At 49.7% G+C, this 23,334-nt stretch overlaps 8 protein-coding genes across 8 annotated transcripts; 3 read left to right on the top strand and 5 right to left on the bottom strand.

Annotated features, from left to right (window-relative positions):
- Nucleotides 1-46: 46 nt before the first annotated feature.
- Nucleotides 47-550, bottom strand: COCMIDRAFT_1989 (uncharacterized protein; the record flags this gene model as incomplete). Its single annotated transcript, XM_007686076.1, has 2 exons — nucleotides 47-421; nucleotides 476-550. The coding sequence occupies 2 exons, from the start codon at nucleotides 548-550 to the stop codon at nucleotides 47-49; spliced, it is 450 nt and encodes a 149-aa protein (XP_007684266.1).
- Nucleotides 551-3,234: 2,684 nt separating this feature from the next.
- On the top strand, nucleotides 3,235-5,458 carry COCMIDRAFT_85359 (uncharacterized protein; the record flags this gene model as incomplete). The annotated part of the gene is made up of 3 exons (XM_007686134.1): nucleotides 3,235-3,481; nucleotides 3,539-4,246; nucleotides 4,377-5,458. The coding sequence occupies 3 exons, from the start codon at nucleotides 3,235-3,237 to the stop codon at nucleotides 5,456-5,458; spliced, it is 2,037 nt and encodes a 678-aa protein (XP_007684324.1).
- A 3,027-nt stretch (nucleotides 5,459-8,485) lies between these two features.
- On the bottom strand, nucleotides 8,486-9,812 carry COCMIDRAFT_85357 (uncharacterized protein; the record flags this gene model as incomplete). The annotated part of the gene is made up of 2 exons (XM_007686133.1): nucleotides 8,486-9,532; nucleotides 9,582-9,812. 2 exons carry the CDS (start codon nucleotides 9,810-9,812, stop codon nucleotides 8,486-8,488), a joined length of 1,278 nt encoding a protein of 425 aa, XP_007684323.1.
- A 900-nt stretch (nucleotides 9,813-10,712) lies between these two features.
- Nucleotides 10,713-11,674, bottom strand: COCMIDRAFT_85399 (uncharacterized protein; the record flags this gene model as incomplete). Its single annotated transcript, XM_007686132.1, has 3 exons — nucleotides 10,713-11,063; nucleotides 11,124-11,517; nucleotides 11,577-11,674. 3 exons carry the CDS (start codon nucleotides 11,672-11,674, stop codon nucleotides 10,713-10,715), a joined length of 843 nt encoding a protein of 280 aa, XP_007684322.1.
- A 216-nt stretch (nucleotides 11,675-11,890) lies between these two features.
- COCMIDRAFT_85488 (uncharacterized protein) lies at nucleotides 11,891-13,054 on the bottom strand (the record flags this gene model as incomplete). The annotated part of the gene is made up of 1 exon (XM_007686131.1): nucleotides 11,891-13,054. The coding sequence occupies one exon, from the start codon at nucleotides 13,052-13,054 to the stop codon at nucleotides 11,891-11,893; it is 1,164 nt and encodes a 387-aa protein (XP_007684321.1).
- Nucleotides 13,055-13,952: 898 nt separating this feature from the next.
- COCMIDRAFT_1984 (uncharacterized protein) lies at nucleotides 13,953-15,692 on the top strand (the record flags this gene model as incomplete). Its single annotated transcript, XM_007686075.1, has 1 exon — nucleotides 13,953-15,692. One exon carries the CDS (start codon nucleotides 13,953-13,955, stop codon nucleotides 15,690-15,692), a length of 1,740 nt encoding a protein of 579 aa, XP_007684265.1.
- Nucleotides 15,693-17,553: 1,861 nt separating this feature from the next.
- COCMIDRAFT_85433 (uncharacterized protein) lies at nucleotides 17,554-17,757 on the top strand (the record flags this gene model as incomplete). Its single annotated transcript, XM_007686130.1, has 1 exon — nucleotides 17,554-17,757. The coding sequence occupies one exon, from the start codon at nucleotides 17,554-17,556 to the stop codon at nucleotides 17,755-17,757; it is 204 nt and encodes a 67-aa protein (XP_007684320.1).
- Nucleotides 17,758-18,833: 1,076 nt separating this feature from the next.
- Nucleotides 18,834-21,410, bottom strand: COCMIDRAFT_85450 (uncharacterized protein; the record flags this gene model as incomplete). Its single annotated transcript, XM_007686129.1, has 1 exon — nucleotides 18,834-21,410. One exon carries the CDS (start codon nucleotides 21,408-21,410, stop codon nucleotides 18,834-18,836), a length of 2,577 nt encoding a protein of 858 aa, XP_007684319.1.
- Nucleotides 21,411-23,334: the final 1,924 nt, after the last annotated feature.

The following is a 23,334-nucleotide window of genomic DNA, read 5'->3' as shown; positions in this document are numbered from 1 at the left end:
GTCAAACATTTCCTTTCCCAAAATCCGGATCTGAGATTGGAGAGCATCACTTGCTTGCACCGCCAGGCTTCTTCTTGTATGACCTCTTACTTGCACCACCGGGCTTCTTCTTGTACGACCTCTTGCTTGCACCACCGGGCTTCTTCTTGTATGACCTCTTACTTGAACCGCCTGGCTTCTTCTTGTATGCCCTTTCGTCCAGACTAACAGGAGCATCTCCACTAGAAGTGTTGTCTAACGTTTCGTCCAGCAACTCAACCTCGTCTTCGTTCTCGTCCCTTGCCTCCACTTCGACTGCTTCATACAACGAGGACTCGCTCGGGATGGCTTCGACCAATGGCTCTCGCTTGAAAAGATCTCGATAAAGCCGAGCGATCAAAGGCCCTCGTTGTTCGACCGCAACGTCATCACGTAGGACAACCTGTACGAAAGGTCAGCACGAGTAATCAATCACCGGCAGGGGTGGGCAATGTACATTGCTAGCAGGTGTAGGCATGGCCACGATGGGCATCGCCAGAGGTCCGAACAGGAAGAGGTTGCGAACGTGCATGATGCAGTCGAGAATTAAGTTCTGTCGCTGTTGGATATTCCCAGATTTGAGGCTTGTAGATGATGGCCTAGAAAGAGAAAGACGTTGGCACAGCCAAGCAAGAATGTAATACAAAGGAGTGGTAGAGTCTTGATTGTCTTCCCCTAATGTTGGCCTTCAGTTGTGGGAACTGGCGACGCATTTATCCACAGTTCTGGGTGCAAGACAAGGAGGTTCGACCGACATCACATTACATGCCCATTTCCACCTTCCATCCACGGCGCTTCAACCCGCAGCGGCCTTTTCAACGATAACCGCCTTTGAGGCCACCGACGCGACGCGGCGCGCATGGAACAAGCACATACTGTGGTTCCATCATGCGCATGTTGCACGATTATTGGAGGAGGGGTGGGAGGGCATAATCTCTAGTACACGAATTCGGCAAGGTGAAACCCGAAAGCCAATGCAACTGGAACACAAGGCGTTAGGCTAGACTTTGTGGATGCCTGGTGATGCGATGTGGATGAGCGAAAAATCGCTGTCATTTTTCATCACATTGAGTTGTCACATTCGAAGCGCTGAAAGGGCTCACTACAAGGCAATCCTCTGAACATGCGATATCTGTAAGTCTAAATCATTTGCCTCTGATTTCTTGCCATCACAGAACAACCTCTAACCAATCAATAGATATTAGCGATGTGACGTGGCTTGGCGGCGTTTTGCACTTTGACCAAAGACGAAATGATTGGCTCTGCGCAGCCGGTACCTTACGCCAATTAACCGTTCCAGCGACCTAGTCACAGGTCTTCTACGCACGTGATGTGCATATGTGCATCAGCGCTACGTTTTCTTCTATACCTGTGGCAGAAGTTTGTAAATTCAATCCACATTGTTTGCAAAGACTCTAGTGATAATATTGCTATGGCGTTCTGTTGTTCTCGAAATTGGTGGCGTTCATACCCCTACTTGACATTTACAATTAGTGGAAATTTCTCTAATGATGCTATTATTACATTGTACTATATCCAGCAATCTTATGGTAAAACATCAGTAAATCTCGATTATATTGTTCAGTTTACTAAAGCATGACTTAGGTCATGTAAGTATACAGCGTTGATTGTGATGTTGTAAAGACAAGGCCAAGGTATGTCGGCAGTTCCGAGGTAGATTGAGTAGATGTATCACCAATCACATATCCCGGTTAAGCGCCCAATCTCAACACTGACGTTAACAGACATACCCCCTGGTGCTTGGGCGCGACAATTGTGTGAATGTAAACCTTATCAAAACACTTTTTCATGCAGCTTCATTTTGTCTTCGCGTCAATCACAATAACCTTAACTACATCCATGTAGCGCATGTCTACACAAGTTTCTGGATATCATGCGCAATCTATCACAGTGCCCATGCAACGTGATGTTGGCCGCACTTCGGTTCGGATCTCCACATGTCCCCGTACAAAAGTTTTTCATCGGTGTCCTTGTACTTGGCCAGTTTCTGGGTCTTGTGTGGTCACACACGGCAGCTCTCTTGGATGACCCGATTTTACATGGTGACTACGTTTTTGGGAGCCACCTCATACACAGGACTACAATTCATCATTCTGCATACACTTGCGAAAATATCAATAAGAATGCTGAAATGCGCCACCTGCCACTCGGAGTTTGGTACTCTCTGGCGTATCCCTTTGTTCGGCAATAACCTTCTTTGTCCATGGCGATCCCTGTCAATATTTTCTCCCTCAGCCTATGTAGGTTCATATCAAAAATGGTCACTTTCATCCAAATAAATTCTGAAAAAGGTGCTTCCATTGTGAATTTGCTCAGCTTTCGCTGTACTTTTTTAACGCCCGAAAGAAATCTTTGGTCGATCGCAGTAAAACCCTACTTAATCCTCACATTCGGAACTCTTCTAAAGAACCAAGATGGACCCGATACCAAGCACTACCACTTTTTAGGCCGCCTCATTCTCGTCAATATATGAATTTCATAGCGAGTTGGATGATAGTTCTCCGCTTGGCATGCTCCCCAGGCCAGTCCTATCCACCAGGCTGGGCAGGAAAACACTTCCGTCAAAGCTCCGTACGCTCGTCATGTATTGCCAAGGGAAAAAAATCGCCTTGCGTTGTGCCTGGTGACCATACCTCCTAGTTGTACTACTTCCAGCGCTTATGCTCAACAACGTATGCACACCAGTTATTACCATCCAGCGCTTATTTGTTCATGGAGCCCAGCCTGGATTGGCCCACGCGAATCGGTGATTCTACGGACACATTGCGCCACGGCGCTACCACGAATTTCTGCAGCGTGATTGGTGTGACTACCACCCTTCCTCCCGAAGCCGCCCAACGCTCCATGTGTTGTCAGGTTACAGCGCTAAAGACCTCAATGCTACAGGTCTAGTTCTAAAGCCAAGTACACCTATATATCCAAAAGACTGGGTTGTCTGTTCTTGATTCACACATATTGCCCTTGGCTGTTTTCCGAAGCGCAAATCTACAGCCTGATCATCTTTGCTAGTAGATAACGTGCCGCTCGCTTGCCAGTAGCCGATAAGCGCCTGGTCCTTGCTATCTTTATTCTTGCAAGAAGGTCCGCAAGCTATGGCTGTTGGCTACCAATGATGAGCCTCATCACCTCATTCAAAACATCACCTTCGGTCATGGATCATGTCTTCTCAAAGTTTGATCAGCAGTCGTTCATACGATGGCAAGAGTACAAGAGAATATTTTACCATTTACTTCCGATGAATCTCAGTTTCCATATATGCCAACGGGCGAAAGTGCACCCAGACCACCGCCTAAAACATATCAAGCTACTAGAGATGAAAAGCGTCGGTTCGATTTTCCAGGCCGCCTCGAGCAAAAGCTTGCACAATACAATGCATCTGAAAGCACTTGGAAGCGTTGGTTATTCGAAATCATCAGCGTCACAATAAGCGCAGCCTGTATGGGTACGACACGACGACCCACTTACTTCTCTGTGTACAAACCACTAAGTGTTTCAACAGGCGCAATCATTGGGTTACTATACCGCGTGAACAACAAATCTCTCAACACTTGGGCTCCTGCCCTGACCGTCATTACGGTTCTTTCAAAGGTCGCATCGGCAGCACTCATTTTACCGATATCAGAAGCGATCGGACAGCTGAAGTGGACTTGGTTCCACGGAAAAAAGTCCAGAGATGCATTTGATTTTGAGATCTTCGACAAAGCATCACGCGGTGCATGGGGCTCAGTCATGCTCTTGTGCCGTACAAGGGGCAGGTCTCTTGCTGCGTTAGGTGCTCTTTTGACAATCCTTCTATTGGCAATTGACACCTTTTTTCAGCAAGTGACTAATTTGCCAGAGCGATGGAAACTCGAGGGCGAAAGTTTTATCCCAAGCATTGTTCGTTACGAACCCACTGTTCAAAATCAATACGAGGCCAGCATCGGCGTACCAATGGCGGTAACGAACAACGAATTGAGAAGGGGAATGGTCCCGTTTTTCTACGATCAGAACGGCACCCGTCCGCTTATAACGGGAAATGCTACACAAGCTGAGATACCGCTTTTATGCCCTACCGGTAGGTGCGAATGGCCACCTTACGATACCTTGGCGGTTTGCAGCGCTTGTGAAGATATCTCACACCTCCTTGAATACGGTTGTCTGATGACAAGAATGGACTGGATCAGGGAGGCACTTGGCCGTGATTTGAACTATACTGCGCCTAAAGGTACGTGTACCGGTTTTTTAGGCCTTTGTTTCTATCAAACGATTCAATAGACCATCCCTATCTATCAGGACAACACAAACATAAGGGTGTCTCACAGTCGACCTTCGACTGGTCGCTAACTGTTCTATAGGCGCTGCTTGCGGCTACTTTATAAATGCAACCAGCGATGAGCCGGTTCTTATGTCAGGCTTCCGAGTTTCCAACTTTACCGACCCTGTACCGGGTGAAACGCTTCTTATGCGTTCCTTGCCATTGGTCACCACTCTGTTCAGGGAGCCTCTCTATGGCAGCGCAACTATCAATTTCGAACATATCCAGTATCGTTTACTCGATGCGTTGATAGTGAGCTCAGCAGACGGCACTGCGGAAAGTGTCTACAAGAAAGAGCGACCTGTTGCTCAAGAGTGTATGCTGACGTGGTGTGTCAAAACCCTCCGCTCGTCATACCATGACGGAGATTACAAAGAAGAGGTACAGGAAGTGTTCATAAATAATACCAAGGCAGATTTTCCATGGTCAATCGAACATATTCCCAACTCAGAGGTAACGGAACAAAGCTTCTATCCAAATATCAGCATACGCCCTCCGTCACTACCAGAATTCATGCCGGCCTTTGGGGTTTCCAACGAGACTTTCTTCGATATCACCTTTATCCTCGACGAGATTTTTCCATCCATGATTACAATGGCCAATCCAACAGCGCAGCCATTTATCAAGATATTTGCTAGCCACACGGACAAAGCTAAATGGCGTAGCTTTCTATTCAGTCCTTGGCTTGCGCCGAACAATGTTGCTGCTCACCTGGAACGAATGGCTCACTCTATCACAAACGTGATCAGATCTGATACGGATAGCAGCGAACTTATTCCTGGTTCCGCTTACGCACGAGAAACATATGTCGCAGTCCAATGGGGCTGGCTCGCGTTCCCATTAGCAATGCTCATCCTCAGCATTGTTTTTCTAGTCTCAACAATCAGGAAAACTTCAAGTGATAGTTACGAAGATCTCGGCACATGGAAGACTTCAGCTATGCCGGCGCTGATGTACAGCTTGCCGAAGGATATACAGGAAGGAGTTGTATCGACAACTCGCCCGAGAGTGATGAGAGGTAAACGCGCGAGTAAGGTTCGGATCAGGCTTCTGCCGAAACAAGGCTGGAGGGTTTCTGGTCAAATAATTGCGAGGCCACCGCCTCCACCTGGTTTCTTTTAATGTATATATTTCATGATAGACGATTTACGAAGTAATGATTAATGGTCACATCCTCTAATTATACAAAGATATGTTGCAAATACAAGAACTGAGATCACTAGAAGCCGGGAAGTGACATCAAAATCCAAGACACAGGAGAAAGCAGGGCTGGTGCCCATTCTTAGTCATGTTCATACCGAAGCTTCATCGTGAGTAGATCCTTTCATCTAAAATCTTGCCTTATCCCGCATCACACAAGAAAAAAGCTGACCAAGATACACGGCCAGGCATATCTACCCTTGCCTGAAGTGAGGAGCATGTGATCAGCATAATGCGTAATCATGCCGTAGCATCAGCAACGAAGTTACGATATGCACACGATAACAAACCGCCCGCTCACCCCCGCAACAAAAGATGACAAGACTCATCTCCCTCAACGTAACCAAGATCCAGTGTCAATCGGTGTGATCTGCCTTGGCTCATTGTCATTATGTCCAGCGCTGAGATATCCCCAAGTCTAAGAATGTTGCCGCCCGTTCCTTAACATGGACGCCATCCAGTAGCGAGACAAGACATCGTAATCAAAAGACCAAAGGGCGAACTAGAATCGAAGGAGATAGTAGCCGAAAAGCAATCTCTGAAGTAGGAATGAGCAAAAAGGTAGACTATCTGCGGGCGACACCAATCGACGGTCGCCAGGCCACCAGCCACAATTGCGCATCTCGATAAGTATGCTTTCCCGTATGCACTATTCCTACGAAAGCGCACTCTAACCTCGCAGAAAGCACTGCGCCATCTGTTTCGCAATACTGACCTACAGACAGCCTCCTCCTAAGCCGAATGAACCATGGACGGGATACACCGAAGTCCTCCACTTCAGCAACGAAAGAAAACACCTCGCTCCACCTTGAACAACGACCGAAAAAGAACCGCACATTATTTAATACGTCACTAAGTGACCTTTTGCAATAGATTTTCAATGCACCAAGATGACTTTTCAGTGTGTTCTGCCTGGGCGGCATAATTGGGGTCTGTATTCGGATACACCAAACCGCCATTGCCCAAACGAAGATGCTTCTTATAGTAGCGAGGAGACTTGGAGAGATCGCCTCGGCTACCCTCATAGTTCCTACCTTAGAAGCACTAGGCCAATTGAAATGATACCAGCTCGATAACTCGCAAGTCATGTGTGACTTTGAGATTTTTGGCAAAGCATCGCGGGTGCGTGTGACGCTGCGTTGCTCCTGTAGGGCACTAAAGGCCGCTTTTTGGTCGCATTAGGAGTTGTTCCAATCTGATACTTCTTGTGGTTGACGCTTTCTTCCAACAAGTAGTCGCACTTCCGGAAAACTGGATGCCGGACGAGGCACCCGGAGTTGATGCCGATTATTCAAGACTACCTTAGCAGAAATGGAACAAAAGCAGTCCCATTGGGAACGGAAGCCGTCCAGATATTTCAACTTTATGACCCGAAAGCAGCTGTAATTGACTGAAATACGTGATCTTTGTTATTTGCGGCTCCTGCGAAGAAGTTTGCGATCTACTCGACACCACCTTTGCTTGGCTCAATACTACGATGAATTGGAGCACCGAGGGAAGGCCTGCTTGGTGAAGATTTCTATCCGAAAGGGCAGGTGTGATGACAATCTTAAATACCACATTGTAAAATCATATACTTCTCTCCAGCTGAGCGACTGGAGACGATATAGCAAACAGTAAAAATGACGAAGCCTTGCTCATCAGGAGCTTTCCCCTTACAACCTTCTTAACCAAAATTCGCAACTATGGTATCTGTTTAGTAGTCTCTAAAAGCATGTGCAACCCTGTTCTCGATGTATGAATTGCCTGTTCAACGGATATCCGAAAAAGCATCTATCAAACGGGACATGATTAGGGTATGAATGTTTACTCTCATGGTCCCTCAAGGCCACCAAATCAGCATGTGATCCAGGCCAATACCATGAAAAGATCCTGTCATCCTTCGTTAACAAGACCAATAGGCCAAATCCATGGATATCCTGAAAAATCCAGAAGATCAAGGCGGCGGAACCTGGGTCGAATACAAAACATCACCATTACACCACCGGTAATCGATCCAACTCACACTAACCGCTCGATCGAATACGGCAGCAGCAATTTCACAGCACAGAACTTTATGACCATTTTTGGCGACTTCTTCCCATCCTCTTACAGCATCGACAACATCTCCACAATCCCCAGGCTCCGATATAAAGACTTCGAATTCGGCCCCTCACAACGCGACCTCTCATATAGCCCGTGGCTTGTACCCTCACACTCGTCTTCTTGGTCGTGACCATGATAGAAACGGCGAGGGATACGCAAACGGGGATATGGAAGACATCAGCTATGCCGACGCTGATGTACAGTTTGCCGAAGGAGGCTTAGAGGGAACTGAGCCCGCCCTCTACGTGAGGTGGGATGAACGAGAGGTGTAGAAAGGTCAGGATTAGGTTGATGCCGGGGAGGGGGTGGAGAGTGTCTGGTGCGAGCTATCCTAGTCCGTCGGCGCAGGTTCCAAGGCCTGTGGTGGGTGTGCCTCATGGGTGGATATGAAACGACATGACTTAACGAATCTTAGTTTTCTCTTAGATAGTGTAAACATAGACCTTTCCGTACCTAGTTTCTTCCAATTCCCAACCACTTTCGCGCATCAATGTTCTTCTGCACATCTGCATTTACGCTCAAGACCACTGATCAAGTAAGGCGTCTGTGTAAAAAACGTCGAATAAACTAAATATGAGTGACTAAAAACTAACAAAGATTACGCGATCTTTCGTACCCAGTCCTTTTATCCATACAACAGATCCAATAAGCGCCGTGGGGTATAATGCATAGCACCAGCCGTACAATCCCCTTTTTCATATTCCCCTTCCTGATTATACACATACACAACCCTATAGTTCACCTTTTCAAACTCCCGTATCCCAAGAATTCATTATCATAGCCTGCCAGCAGGCGTATTTCGTGCAATCCTCCCCTTCAACCCCAACCCACACCCCCACCATTCCGCTCCTACTCTTCTCACCCTCAAACCAATCTTCCAATAAGCAAACTCCCATCACTCTCCGTAGCCCTAAGTTCATGATTCCGATACAGCGCATGCACCGGTCGCGTCAACTCCACATGGCCTTGGCTCTCGTAACTGGGATGTCTCGAATACGAAGCCTCACTCGCTTCCGGCGGATACAAATGAATCGACGGCGTCTCTCTCGCCTTTTGGCTCGACGACATCTCTCTCTCCATTCGGTTCGACGACGTCTCCCTCTCCATTCGTTTTGACTTTGACGAAAAATACGATCCGAATCCCGGTCTTGAAGATCTCGACTGGCTATTCTGCGTAGTACTAACCGACGGCGTACGCAAGCCCTCCAGCATATTTGATTCCATTGCCTCCTCCCGCGACATGGACCGCGAGCGCTTGTTTGCGGCACCACCGGTTCGCGACATGGAGCGGCCCGGCCCAGTGGTATCTGCTGCGGAAGTAAATTTTTGTGCGATGATGTCGTCGAGCATGGATTTGAAGTCGTCCAGGAAAATGGTGTCCGAGGCACATTTGAAAACGAGGGCAAAGCGCCAGTAGGGATTTATTCCGCTGCTGGCTGATAGTTTTGCTGCGCTGATGGCAGCATCGATGATGACGAAGCTGATGGAGAGAATCATGCAGGCTAGCATTACGCTGAAGCGGCGGTTGATCTTGATCAATGTCCACAGGCTGAATGTATATGTCTTTTTGATGGCGTTGATAAGTTTCCAGGTTGTAAAGATCCACCAGGGGTCGCGGACTAGTGCTTCCCATGGCCGCGTGCGGAGATTGACTCTGGAGCCTGTGGCGAGTTGGTTAAAGTAGGCGAAGTTGGACCAAGCTTCGACGACCCAGAAGGGCTGCACGCAGAGGAGCGAGATGATGAAGAAGCGAGAGCCCCAGAGGGGGAGGAAGGGCCGGATTTTGAGCCAGGCGACGACATTGTGCAGGAAGTAGGAGATGAAGAGGAGCGTGGCGGTGGATGATAAGTACCACCCGTAGTACGGGTCCTCGACGAAGATAAAAGTTCCGTGCCAGATTGCGAGGAGGAGCTTTGGATATCAGAACGTGCTTCGGGCTATAGGCAGGGTTTGGTCTCACCTCGAGTAGTATGAGTTTATGGAGCAAGATTCCCGATCGGTAGTTGCAGAGGACAATTAACATCAGAATTATGAAGCTGCCTACGTTATATCCCTGTGCCCATGCTTCTAGGAATCCTCCTTCAAGAGTCATGCTGGCTCGCGTGGGTGGTGAAGTGCGGGTTGTAGCTGGCTCGGGCCGCCGCTTGCTCATAGCCAAAAATTCGCCATTGATGTTGCTGAGCGGCGCCATGATTGAAATCACCGTTGAATATTAATGAGCTGTGCCCAGCACTAGAGCCATGTACGGTGGTGCGGGTACTACGCGATTGCTTTCCAGCGTCGCAATGCTGACGTTCTCGGGTGAGGAGCGCACAAAAGAGTGAATTAACAGCTGATGGGTAAAGTAACCCGGGGATCGATTTTCTTCGCATACGGTGAATGTGCTGCAATGTGGGGACATGCTGGAGTAAATGCCACACTCAACAATAGGCCAGGCTGTAGTGTGGCGGTCGAAAAGCGGTCTGGCAACGGACAGAGCGAGGCTGTCGAGAGTGCTGACTGCAGCGTGCATCTGAGTGGACGCATGCGATACTTTTGCCATTGCAATGGGCAAGCTTTCTTGTAAGATCTGACCAAATTATTGCAGAAACGCCGTTTCCGTCCAGCTTACCCGCTGCATGCGCATGCCAGCAAATGAGGTGCGGCGTATGCGATGCGTTGTCGATCCGGTGTGATGTCAGTCGTGGCTGAGGCGTGGTACGTAGAGACGGCCGGAAATAGTTTGACACGACAGCCGAAAGTCCTCTTTTGACTCATTAATATGTATGCTGGCGAATTTTCTTTCAAGCCTCATTTGCTAACCTGATTTCCATGGCCAGACGATTTTACAAGAACACTTCGCGGGTAGTCACTATCTTGGGAGAAACGTCATCGGTGTAAGCGTATTCTTGACGCAACAATATAGGTAAACGAGGTGAAGGCCCCATGCCGCGTCCGGCTATGAGGTAAGCCATGGCGCGTGATAAACATTCAAGCCGTTTGGTCAAAAATTGAACCGGGTAACGCAAAGGGCAACCTCTAGACATTCCAATACATCATGTCAGAATTCGGAGCATCGGATGTGTATACAGTATGTACAGCCTGTGTGCCCCTATTGGCTTTCAAGGACCCTCTTGGCACCGTCACTGATGCGCTTAACCTCAACATGGCCCTTCTTAACCACCTCTTCCATTAAATTCTTGGCCTTTTGGAGATCATCCGGGAGCACTTCGCGGTTAACACTGTACTTTCGGAGCTTCTTGTTGTGTTCCTGTCGGGCCTGCTGTATGAGCTTATCGGCACGCTCGGCAGCCTTGACAGCCGACTCGACCGCTGCACGACGTGATTCTCCAGTCGGCGGCGGCAGAGGGACCTGTATGGTCAGAGGGTTGGAGGGTTCCGGGGCGAGGGGTGTAAGAGAGTGCGGCGAAGCGGCAATGGCGGTGGTTATGGGCTTGATGTGCTGGTAAATGTTAGCCTGGACATGCTGCGGTTCAATACCACGGATGCAGTCGGAACATACCCCTTCCTCTCCGCAGATGACATTTAGTACTCTTCCTCTTGGAACGACTTGGGCAATATCTCCCAGCCTCACAGTCTCTTTGCCATGTCCAGCCGTGCCCAACTGCACCTTCAAGCTCTCTACGATATCCGGATTGAGCTTTCCTCCGCTGCGCAGCTGACTCAGCTCATGCGTGAGCTTCTCGATTGCTTTGAGTATCTGCGACTCCAGCCCAGAGACGTCGTAGGCTTCATCGGTGGGGGTTGGAGGAACACCTTTGTTCACCGGTGGGTTCGAGTCGGTTCGGGCGTGTGACCTATTCGCTTTACCCGCCTTTTTCTGCAGCTGTGGGTTTGAGGAGAACCCGCGGACGGCGTGCGAAGAGCATTGTGGTGTTGTGAAGCGGAGAGCAGGCCTGGGTGGTGTGAGCGGAGCGGACCTTTCATGTTTGCGCCAAGCAACATTGGAGCTTACAGAATGCGGCCTGGCGCCTCAATGAGCCTCAGTGATGTGCGAGGGGCGCCATGTAAGCTGAACCGTAGAACTACGCGCGAAATGGCAAGTTGTGACATGGTGATGCGATTTTGACAGTTGTGGGATGATTGCTGCTATACATGTTTGGGGAAGCACAGACAATTAGCATGCAGCGGGAACAACGTCATCGCGCTGAAGCAATTCCTCACGAGATCAACCATGTCCCCGTGGAAAGTACTGGTATTATCGTACCGAGAAAAGCATTGATAACATAGTGATATGACCATACAATTTATATCACCCCATCCTCCACCCTAACCTCCACCTTCTGCTGCAACTATCAACAGCTCTAACAGTGTGTGCCTCTTCTCCTTTTCATTCCGGATCATGCACGTCGCTGTGGCCATAAATACTTGGTATAGAGTACTTTTCCTCAGCTTCAATACTCTCTCATTTCTCATATTCTCCTCCAACTGCCCCTCGTCAGAACTCGAGTCGAGCATTGAGGGGGCGTGTGCATCGACCAAACGCAAAATTGTTTCGTCGAAAAACTCCAAAGTGCCACTCTTCCTGGCTGCAATGGAGCACGTATATTTTCCCAAACACAGCTCATCCTGTCCGTATCTCTTACCGTTAACGATTGGGAGCCTGGCAACGAGCTTCAAGTGATTGAAGCGCAAGAACAGGCCACAAGCCCGTGATTCCCTAACCGAAGCCGTTCCTTTCCAGTAAAAGTCAATGCCCAGGTAGTGGAAGTGATAGCATCGAGTATGGCGAGACAACGGGCTTATCCATCGCAAGTGAATGACCTCTTCGGCTACCGCGGGTTTTTCAGATTCGAGGCCCTTGACTTCCAACACATCGGGATCTGTACCTTTACCTGCCTTTCGGTTCGCTCTGACAGTGTGCACATATTTCTTTCCCGTTTCTCCCCAAAGCCTCCATCCTCTGACTTTGTAGCCCTTGAGCTTGTGCTCGTCGTCCTTTAGTGCCTTCTTGTCGCCTCCATTATGGCGCCACGAGACTACGCCGCGCGGGTCAATCACACCTGGTTGGCTGATTGACTGTCCTAATTGTAACTTGTAATCTCTCCAGAAACAACCGTCGTGTATCAGAACAACAGGATTCGCCGTGTACTTGCTGCTGCCCGTGTACAGGACTCTGGGTGGTGCATGGAAGGATAGGTATGGTTGATGCAAAAAGAACGCAGTGTCATCTGGCTCTACAGGGGGCAATCCGGATTTTTTGCGCTCCTGTTTCTGCAAACGCTTCACTTTTTGTTCTTTTTGACTAGGGCCACACCATCTCTCTCTTCCCGGGTCTATTACTGGCGAGATAAATTTATGATGTTCGCCCTCAGGGTATACATGGAAAGCTGATCGTGGGTTGATGGCATTTTCATACTGCAGAGTCGTCTCTGTACGAACACGATTCACTTCAATCTCATTATGTGGGGATACGGGTGTGATGTCCGTCATAGTTTTCTATGATATGTCAGAAATCTAAATAACAGAAACAGATTTACTGATGTTTATGTACCTTTGGGTCTTCGTGCTTGCTCTCGGATATCACAGTGGTATGTTTCTGCTTTTCCATGTTTTCATGTGATTTATGTCGAAGCAGCGGATATCTCATTACGCAGTGTTTTGTGCCAGTTCAAGCGAACAGGAAACTTGGTATATGCTTTGATATTCGTGTTGCTTTGATATCTTATGATTAATTGCGCCAAGCTTTGTTGTGGAGGCTGAGCTGCTCGCATTGCTCGTATCGGGACATTGATACTGGTCGTCCAATCAACACAAAGACTGCTCCAAGGCCCCAAGTGCAACGTGATAAATCCATTGGTGATGATATTTTGTAGGCGCATTCGAAGCAACGGAGAGCCGTTTTCGAGGAGTTCACAATGCAGACTTCGAAAACCCCTTTACTGCCTGAATCTGACACATGGTTTCATCAAGATCCAATCAATAGACCATCTTCATACCACAAAGGTTAGTGTATATGTGAGCCTCTTCCGATTATCATGATCACCTTGAACAGTTGCATAGCTAGAAGTCGAGGGTTGATAGAAGTGAGGTCTGATACTCCTGTTCATGGTTTGATGTAGCGTGGACCCACGTCATTTCTTGATAAGTTTACATTAGCAGCAAGTAAAAAGCAGCCGATAGAGAGCTTAAATGTAAACTAGTGTGTTAGGCATAAATAAGTGCGAGGCTCAATTGCCCGCGGAGGAGCCTCGGCAGAAATTCACTATCGATAACGACGACGCGCTAATCTTTGAACTTATGTTCATGACGTGAGAGATGCATTGCTTAGAGTAACTTTACATTCCGATCCATTTCTTCGCCACTACGGTACATTGACCAAGTTCCCTGTATGCCCGTATCCAAGCTGTCCAGACGATATATCTGTGCAGGCTACCTGCGCACAAAACGAAGACGACGTGTCTTCGCCCCAGTTCGAGCCGTCGCGGGCGGCAATGTGAGGTGGTATGGGCAGACGGCAACCCAGGACAAGGAGCCCAACGATGGCGGCAATGGCCTTGAGGATCCTAGAGAGATGAATTCAATTGGGAGGACTGGAGAAGAGAAGGAAGAGGGGGCTCTGACCCGGCGACTGCGAGACATGAGCGAAGAAGCTTTGGTGTCTGGTGGACATGGCGCAATCAAAGCTGTTGAAGAAGCGGGGTTCAGTCCGGATCTCAAAGCACAGCTGGAGCAACGCATTGCTGCCGCCAACCTGAGATCCTCTGAGGCAGATATTCCCGCCTCTGCCTCTCGCCACACGCGCGACCTTGCCACTGCCGATGCATGGAGTGGCACTGAATCTATCCATGACGCCAGCTTGCGCATGCTGAATGATGCCCACAAGCCCATGCGACTGGGCCGCCCACCAAAGATACCTGGCGTACAACCACCACAATCGATTGACACCGGTCATAAGCGCGGCAAGGGAGGCAGTGGGTTGCGGCTGGCGAATGCTCGCGACAGGAGTTTGGTGTATACCACATTGGTGGAAAACGGAGACATCGACGCTGCAGATCGTGAGAAGCGGCTTCAAGAACTCAAGGATCGATTTGAACCTGGTGCACGTGCCATTGTCCCTGGAACGATACAAGGCCTTGCTTCGCTTGCGAATAAAAGAATTGAGGATGCAATCGCCCGCGGACAGTTCAAGAACATTCCTCGAGGCAAAAATGCCAATGTCGAACGGGATTACAATGCATCCAGTCCCTTCATCGACACAACCGAGTACTTCATGAACAAGATTATCCAAAGACAGGAAATAGTGCCCCCATGGATTGAGAAACAGCAGGAACTTACGTCAGCGACAAGGAAATTCAGAACTCGCTTACGCGCAGACTGGAAGCGACATGCGGCACGTATGATAGCCAGTAAAGGTGGCTCGCTAGTGGAGCAAGTGAGGAGAGCTGAGGCATATGCCAAAGCTGAGCTCGTTTCGAATCCACTCAGGAGGAAGCAGGAAGCCTTTACCACCACCAATGATGATGGCCACATGTCTCAAATTTCGTTATCAGGAGAACTTAAAGTATCTCCACCAACCGAAGATCCCAGTTCTGAACCAGTCATTGTGGAAAAGGTAGTAGCTGAGAGGGTCACCCTTGACGCTTCTCCAGAAGCTGTAGCCCAGAATCCTTCTGTTGTTTCCGTGGAAGATATTTCAAAGGAAACAATGGAAGTGCCACTTCAAACTCCAGAAGCAACAGTACCTCCAGCGTCGCATCCTTTCCGCGATCCAGATTGGGAGCGCATTGAAGGCAGCTATCTAGCTGTAGCAATCAAGGATCTCAACGATAAAGCGCGTAGTTACAACCTGCAGGCACCCGAGCTAGCCAAAAGACCCTACTTCAACCTCCAACGCGAGCTGAACTCGTGCTTTGCCGACGTTGCGCCTCAGCTTCCTGCAGCCATCATCGAACGGACGCGGAGACCGCCGAAGAAGACAGACACTGGGTACACTTCTGGTCAGAGGAGTGTTCTCGATAACATCATTGGCGGCCCCGTCCGCGTGCGAGATGAGCGTCGAGAAAAACAGTATGGCTTCAAGCAGTTTTGGAAAGACCTCTGGGCCGACAAGTCAAGCAATCCATACTAAGCCACACATGACACTTGAGCTGATCGCCACTCCGCGGCATGCTCCACTGATTCGCCCATATTTCAAATATCACACCCCTTCACGGTACCGAGGAGATTGATCGACAGCCTCTTCGCCTACCCTGGCATGCAGGGCGCAGCAAAGCCCACAAGTCAGCATCATATACGGTATTTGCTTTTTCTTCTCCACACGCTCATCACAACATGCGCATACGTTCGAAATAGGAAATAGGCAACCTTATAAAGGATTCCCATATCATTTTATCCGGAATGGGATTTTGTCCTGCAGCTGCGTTACCAGGCCCTCGGGTCGATAATGCGCGAGTGAGGCGGTGGGGATTGATCGACAAGAGACCATGGCCATTGGACATGATGAGCAGGCAGGGGTCAGCACAACACCCGGAGGCGACTTTTGCGAGTCGTTTACAATGGGCGTACGAATTCCGGTAAGTGCAGCCGGGCAAGTGTAGCCGTGCAAGTGCACAGAGCTGCATATTTTAGCATCTCCTGCTCGGGGATCCCGCTGCTGGTGGATGCGCAGGATTCGGGTCGGCAAAAAACAATTGTATACAATCAAGAACCCTTTTTTTTCTCCCACCAATCCACACACACATACATTCTGACGCTATAATCTTTTGGTTATTAGTCTCCAGGTCCGGTACGCCCTCCTTTGGTTGCCACTGTGCAGTGAGATACACATTTCAGCTGGCCATTAATGTTCTAGACGGACGATTGGGCACTTTGTCGAGAATGCCACCACTTCATCGCACCACTTTATGGCAACACTTTTCCTCATTCCAGCCGCAGTCTCTCTCTTTACCCGACCTCATAACTCCCGAGCATAGACTGCATGCTGGTACGTGCCACGCCATACGCTTACTGGCAATTCATTGCTTTGCCCGCAAACTGTGGGGGAGCATAAAAAGAAAAAGATACGCCCCGTAACGCGCGTAATACTTCCCCCCTTCGCCCTCAACTACCTTCCAAGGAAAACAAGAAGCAAGTTTCAACCCGTCACACTCGGCACCCCGATTTTATGATGTGCATACCGTCCCATGCACACACTGCCGGGGTTAGGCCACCTACCGTATGAACGGAACGCCTTTATTTGCTGTTTTGTAACAACTGGTTTTACAAGCCTAGCATTCGTTTTTATTGCCGTTTCGGAATTATACGGCCGGCTCGCCGCTGTTATGCGCGTCTTGCTCAGGTTCAAAACAAAAGCTGCAATCGTCGATGCGGCAAACCGTTGAGCTGGTTATGCCTGCCGTGTGACCAAACCGGGTTGCCGCTTTTATTTTTTGGATGTGCCTTGTTGCTTTGGGGAGTGCAGTATATCATGAACTTGTGTTGGATCCAGTGCGTTCTTTGAACGGTGTGCTAGAAGATATGCTGTGGCGATTCGTCAAAGTATATTGAACTAACATGCGTATTCACACGTCGTCCGAATCACTTCGGAATGCCGACATGTTTCCATACCAAATCCAGACCTTTCGCAAGCGTTTCCAGAACCTCTATTTCCCATTCCGACTACACTTTTTGCTGGTGACTAAGTAGTGTCCTCGATGATGCACCTAAGTCTCTTTTCCCCATATGAAAGCAACTCATACGTATCCTAGGAAGAAGATCACCCGTGTCAATCTGATAAGGACAAAGTAAAGCAAAGAAAAAAACCGAGCGCCCTGCATTACTAATTCGGCAGCCAACTTTTCTTCTGCCGACTTTTCACACACACCCCAGCCGCTCACCATACCCATCATCATCTCCCCACGTCGGCGATACATGGATCATACCGAACAAGCATCATATCCTTCACAAAGGTGCCACAACCAAATGCGACACCCACACCCATACAACCCATGATGCACATCACCCCAAAAGAGCCTAAAAAAGCAAACCCCCAAGACCTCCATCTTTCCCCTCCCATATGTTCATTCCCAAACAGTCACACGTCGCACAAGCCGAGGCATGATTGCCGCAAGCATGTTAGTTCCCGCATTCAGAAAAAGAGTGACCAAATAACGCGCAAAGGAAAGTCGAGTCGAAGAAGAAAAAAAAGTGTGTAAATCCATGCAATGATCTTCCCAGACACCACTACTTTGAATCCTTCATGAACATCGCTATGCTGTTTTAGTGTGTGCCTTGCGCAGTCCAGTCCAGCCCAGTCCAATCCAGACGAGCACACATACTACAGCCACACCCTCACGAATCCCATCCTAGAGCCCTGAATACAGGGGTTTTTTTTTTCTCTCTCTCTTTGCACCACACACGTAGATGTAGGCGAGAAATGGGTAGCGCAACGCATCCAGCCACCCCTCCACAATCACCTGCACATGCAGGTGTACACCTACCGTACACACACACACACATGTACCCACACACCCAGAGATACGGAATAGATATAACCAATCATTGCTTTTCCTTTCCCACCGACGACGACGACGACATCAACAACAACAGCCGCGCAGGCAAAGGGAGAGGGACGATCCCGGCGCCAAGTTTGCCTATTTCAGCAGCGCAAAAGCAAAAGCAAGAAGGGTAAAAAAGCCCTGCCGGACTGCCCGTTTTGTGGAAATGTCAGAAAACGTCCTCTTATGCACGGGAGCATGTGGTGTGGATGTGGATGTGGATGTAGGCAAGCCATCCATCCCATTCATCCAGCCCAGTCAGCCGCCAGCCGACAAAAACAAACAAAACAAAGAGGGAGAAATATTGCGTTGCGAGAGGGAGGCCTAAGATTGGTTTGATTATTTTTTTTTCATTTGCTTTCTTTGAATATGTAATGTGTATGTAATGTGTGGTAATGTTTCGATACAAACAAAACACACTTTGCAGTCATTTAAGGAAACAGAAGGGAGAAAAAAAGAGAAACTAGAGTGTGGGTGGAGAGAAAAAGTGCCGATCCTGGTTCTCTTGGAACCGAAGGAATGTGAGGGAGGGAAGGAAAGAAGGAAAGAAGGTAGAGGAGGGGGGGGAGCGAGAAGCATTACGCTGACAAGAGACAGAAATTTCCATGGCTACTGGATGGACAGAGCGGCGTTCGTGTCCGAGACGCATGATGAACCCTCCACTCACACTCACGCGCGCACAACCCATACGGCACACGCACACACACATGTGTATACGACCTTTCGTAGCGCTATCACACTGCAGTCTGACACGGAAGATGGGATTTTATGGTCAGATTGCCGTATTTCCTGCGACTGCTCGTCCGCATGCCAATACGGTGGTCGGTATTGATCGTCCGGTTGACGCCCGTGACGACCCGAGCGTTGGGTAGAACGGCGTCTACAATGTGCGTTTCCGTTGCGGCTATAGGAAGTGTTTCCTTCTTTGAATTTCCGTGCATCTCACTAGCGTGGCTTTTTATGCAAAAGGTTTTCGTGGCGACATCATGCGTCGGCTTGCTTGCGCCGTCGTATGGCTGACAGAAGCAGATGCGCAACACATGTCCGGCTACCGGTCCGACGAGTCCTGTCTTGCCTTCTCGTCTTACGTGTCGGCTGGGTAGGCGCTTCCTGTCAGAAGTAGCGACGGATATACGTTTCCGTTTGTGAGGCATGCTAGCGTATATGGTTACTTCGTCTTGCTTACCGAGATTTCTTCCTTTCGCGGTCGTCGTGCTCATTACTGTCATCAATCGGGCTCTACGAGACCTCGCTTTCAGTCTGGCATCGTCTTTGAACAACCTGACCGACCTGTCTCTTCTGTATTCATGGCGTGGCTTTGTCATTCCGTACGATTGGTGCGTCTGAGTGTTGACAGGGAGCGTCCCGGTCCGTACAATGCCGTCGCATCCTTTGACCGCCAGACCAGCATTGTTGAATGAATGCCTATATTCTATTTCAGGATTGATCTGCGACTTTTCAGGACGTCTGTAGTTGTGGTGGTGTCGCAAGTTGGCAGGGAGCGGTACCGAAGATGTGGGTGGAGTCGTCATTGGTCTGAGAGAAGGTCGTGGGGGAGGTAGACATGTTGCTGGAAATACACTATAGGAGGCAGGGGTAGGATTTATGCTTGTAAATGCACTGACCGTGGGCGAGCCGCTGAAGTCGGAAGCACTTGGTGTGCCGGGTGATGAACTACCTTCTGGCTGGATCAGGTGTCCGGATGGCGAAAAGAATGATATCTTCGGTGTCTCGTAGTTTCGGCGAACAATTCCCGAGGCTGCTGCTATTGGGAGCAGAGTCGTCAGAGCAGATGAGGTAATGGACCGACGTGTTCGTTCTGTTTCCGGCGACTGTTTGGCTTCAGGAGATCTAGAAAGTGAAGCATGTCGCTCCTGCTCTGCCACCTGGGGGGTGAACCATACCGGCGCTACATGCGTAGATGAAGATGAGTGGCATATCTTCTGAGGAAACTCATGTTGAAGATCAACATCCACGCCAACCACACTGCCAGAATAAGATGTGGATACAGTGCTACAAAAGCTGGCATTCTGACTAGCGTCCTCTGCACCATCAACCTCTATCCAGGAATGAGTGGCATTACTCGACATAGAGATGCCATAGAATGCATTCCCTTCTAGGTTGAAACTTCTTCTTTGGGCTGAGATTTTCGAGGCATTGTCGTGACGGCCCTCTTTTCCAGTCGAAGGTTTTGACAACGGATGTGCAGCTCCGAGTTGGGTGTGCGACGAGAGCATATCTTCTTTCGAGAGCAAGTATAGACGAGCCGAAGGTTTAAAGGCTGTGTTCAGAGTCCACCCATCCCTGCTTTGATGTTGATGAGCTGGCAGTTGAGTCATGCCCAGGGGCGCAGAGGATACACCGGCTGGTGCAACTAATACCTTATTTTCCGACTTGAACCTATCAGGGCCACATAAATGACTATTTGGGGTATCATCGCTCGTCTCTTGCCGGCTATGATGATGGTCAGCGATAGGTGTATGGGCTGAGGAGGACCTGGACCGGGCCCGTGAGACAGCTTGGACGTTGTGAATTACACCATCCACAAGATCCTTGACATTTTTGCTATTTCCATCATAGCCTATCTCCCCTATCTGATGTTGTAAAGCTCGTGGGCGATCCAAAATAGTCTGTAAAGATGGAGTGGTGGTTTTATCCTGCGGAGACAAGCTGCCGATATCCTTGTAAGATGGCTTGGAAGACTCTCGAGTCGTTGGATCTAGAACCAACTCTGGCTGCCCATTTTCCACATTGAGCTGGAGAGCACGCCCATCGAGAGCCAGCGGGGCCTGGGGTAAAGCATAGTAGTTAGGTGACGTATTTTCCACCGCCCGCAACGAGGCAAACGGACAGACACTGAGGAGGGAGCTCTTGGAGTTTAGCGTGGAGCAGGAACCTTGCTCAACAATAGTGGCAAGAGGAACGCCATTGGATCGATTTGCGAGCCGAGATGCAAGATTGATAGGCACAGCTCTACCTCTTGCATACTGTTGTTGCCTTGAGCAGTCCTGAACGTCGTCTACTCCGGAAGTGTAATGACGGGTGCAGCCATTACGGTCTGGCGCGAAGCCCGGCTGACTACTCGCTTGCAAACGTGATGAGCCTCTGTCGACCAAGGCTTTTTGATGGGTGAGGGACTCTTGACGTAGTGCATGAGGCGAAAAAGCGTGCGGATTCGCATTCCCTCCATGCCACGCATCCATGGCAGCAGCGTGGGAATCGTATCGTGCAGTTTTAGCTCCACATGCGGGCTGCCGGTGATTACTGCAATGCAGTGGACCGGGGTTGTTGAGCCGGTGGATGGGTGTCATGCTCGTGCCATGTCGTCAATGTACCTATGCCCAAGATGAGATGCGATCGATACTTGGATCGTAGTGTGCACGAGGGCGGGACGTGGTGGATGCAACCCCAATATCGTCATACTGTGGGCACTGCAGCGATCCTGCACGCTTCTTTACAACGCCCTTCCCGATGATGCCAGTCGGCAGCTGCGGTTGCAGTTGCTCAGCCCATGGCTGCCCAGACAAATAGAGTAGATTCGCACCTGAGCCTCGCCCGGCAAGCTTATGTGTGTGTGTGTGTGCGACCATGGTAGGCGCAGTCTCGGTTTCTGCTACGGGCAAGCGAGAGAAAGATACTACTGTATCTGACTCGGCAGTACATGGGCAGCACAGGCCAATCAAAATGCTCCGCCCACGGGGCTCCCCCCCCTAAGACTCCAGACGTTTCCGCTTTGTCGCAAACGACAAGGGAAAAGCAATACCAGCTGTGCTTGTCTCGGTGTGTGCTCCTTTCTTCAGCGGGCAGCCTTTATTTTTCGGGTCTCGGTTGGGTAGCAGTGGCCGTGTGCAAGCTGGGCAGAGAGCATATTGAGTGGCGCCTCCCAGGCCGACTCAGAGTACGAGCCACTGAGCAACACACGACGAGGCTGATCGGCTAGACGACTCATTGTAGCCTGCCTATATGAGGAGAAAAGATGGACAACGGCCCTTGAGGATTGTCGACACGGCGGCGCGGCCAGGTGGGACTACTTAAGACGGACCCTTGCATAGCGTGTATTGCTTGCCCACCCCTGCAAAGGACTGTCTACGAACCTAGTCTTGATCCGCCAGAACATCCGCGACCCTCTACGACGCCACTTACACGAACAAGGTGGGCTGACGCTTTCTCTTGCTGTGCCCGTGTACCGTATATCCCCAAGACGGAAGGCGTCATGGCATTCCCTGGAAATCCGCTTGTGGCGTCAAACCACACGTCAGCTTCACTGAACGTGCGGCACCTGCGGATAACCCACTTTGGCTTCCGCGCAATAGGGCGTATCAGCGATCCGACCGCATCCTGAGCTTGACTCTGGCTGCCACCAGCTGATAGTCTGTTCCTTGTCATGTTCGCTCCACCACAAACTTCCAATACAGCACGCGAGCGGTTTGTGGCGGAGCCAATATAGTATGTCTAAACGGTCAGACAAGTCCAGCTGCTTGAGCCCTCAGGGTTTGTATCAAAGCTCTATGGCCACTCCGAATGCATAACGCTTGTGGCTTGTCGTTGATTTGCACGTCAATCCCCGTCCACTAAAACGTTGCGCGTACATCCGTAGACACTGCGAGTAGCCACGAAACGCCTCCTGGTAGAATGACGAAGGCTTCAAAACTATGTCGTGTGGAGACGCGAGGGGCGACTCTTCCTACTCTCTCACACAAATTTCCAACCAAGTTCGATACGCAGGAGGCCGTAGTTACAGAGTAGCTGATCCGTCCGCCTGTATCATTGCTTTGTCTTTGGCTCTTCTTCGGCGTCTTCAATCTGTTCTCGGGTTGTGAGGAAGTTTTCGGAGCCGCAAGCTTCCAGAAGCTCTCGTGTTGACGGTGCACGCGCTACACATGGTCGTCTTCAGATGACATGCGTTTCCGCCTCGAAACACACAGGTTCCCTCGTTTCAGGTTGTCGGATCGCTCTGATGACTGTTGCTCGGTGCGTTCGCTTGCGCCTTCTACGGGATACACTATCGTACGGCCTGAAGTCCTTACACGCTTCTGGGTCTACCCATTGGTCTTGTATTAAATGACGATATGTGACTCGTGGAATTGTAGCCGGCACCATTCCCACCATCATGCAAGCGCAAAGCTAGCATACTCTATCTTGCGGGGCACGATCCACCACACTGTACGTGTGGACTGATTTTGCATCCTGTCCACAAGTACATGATTCGATCGGCCCTATTGTTTCTGGGCACTT

This window comes from Bipolaris oryzae (assembly GCF_000523455.1).
Source record: "Bipolaris oryzae ATCC 44560 unplaced genomic scaffold scaffold_16, whole genome shotgun sequence".
NCBI lineage: Eukaryota > Fungi > Ascomycota > Dothideomycetes > Pleosporales > Pleosporaceae > Bipolaris > Bipolaris oryzae.
This window is presented reverse-complemented; position numbering and strand designations above follow the sequence as displayed.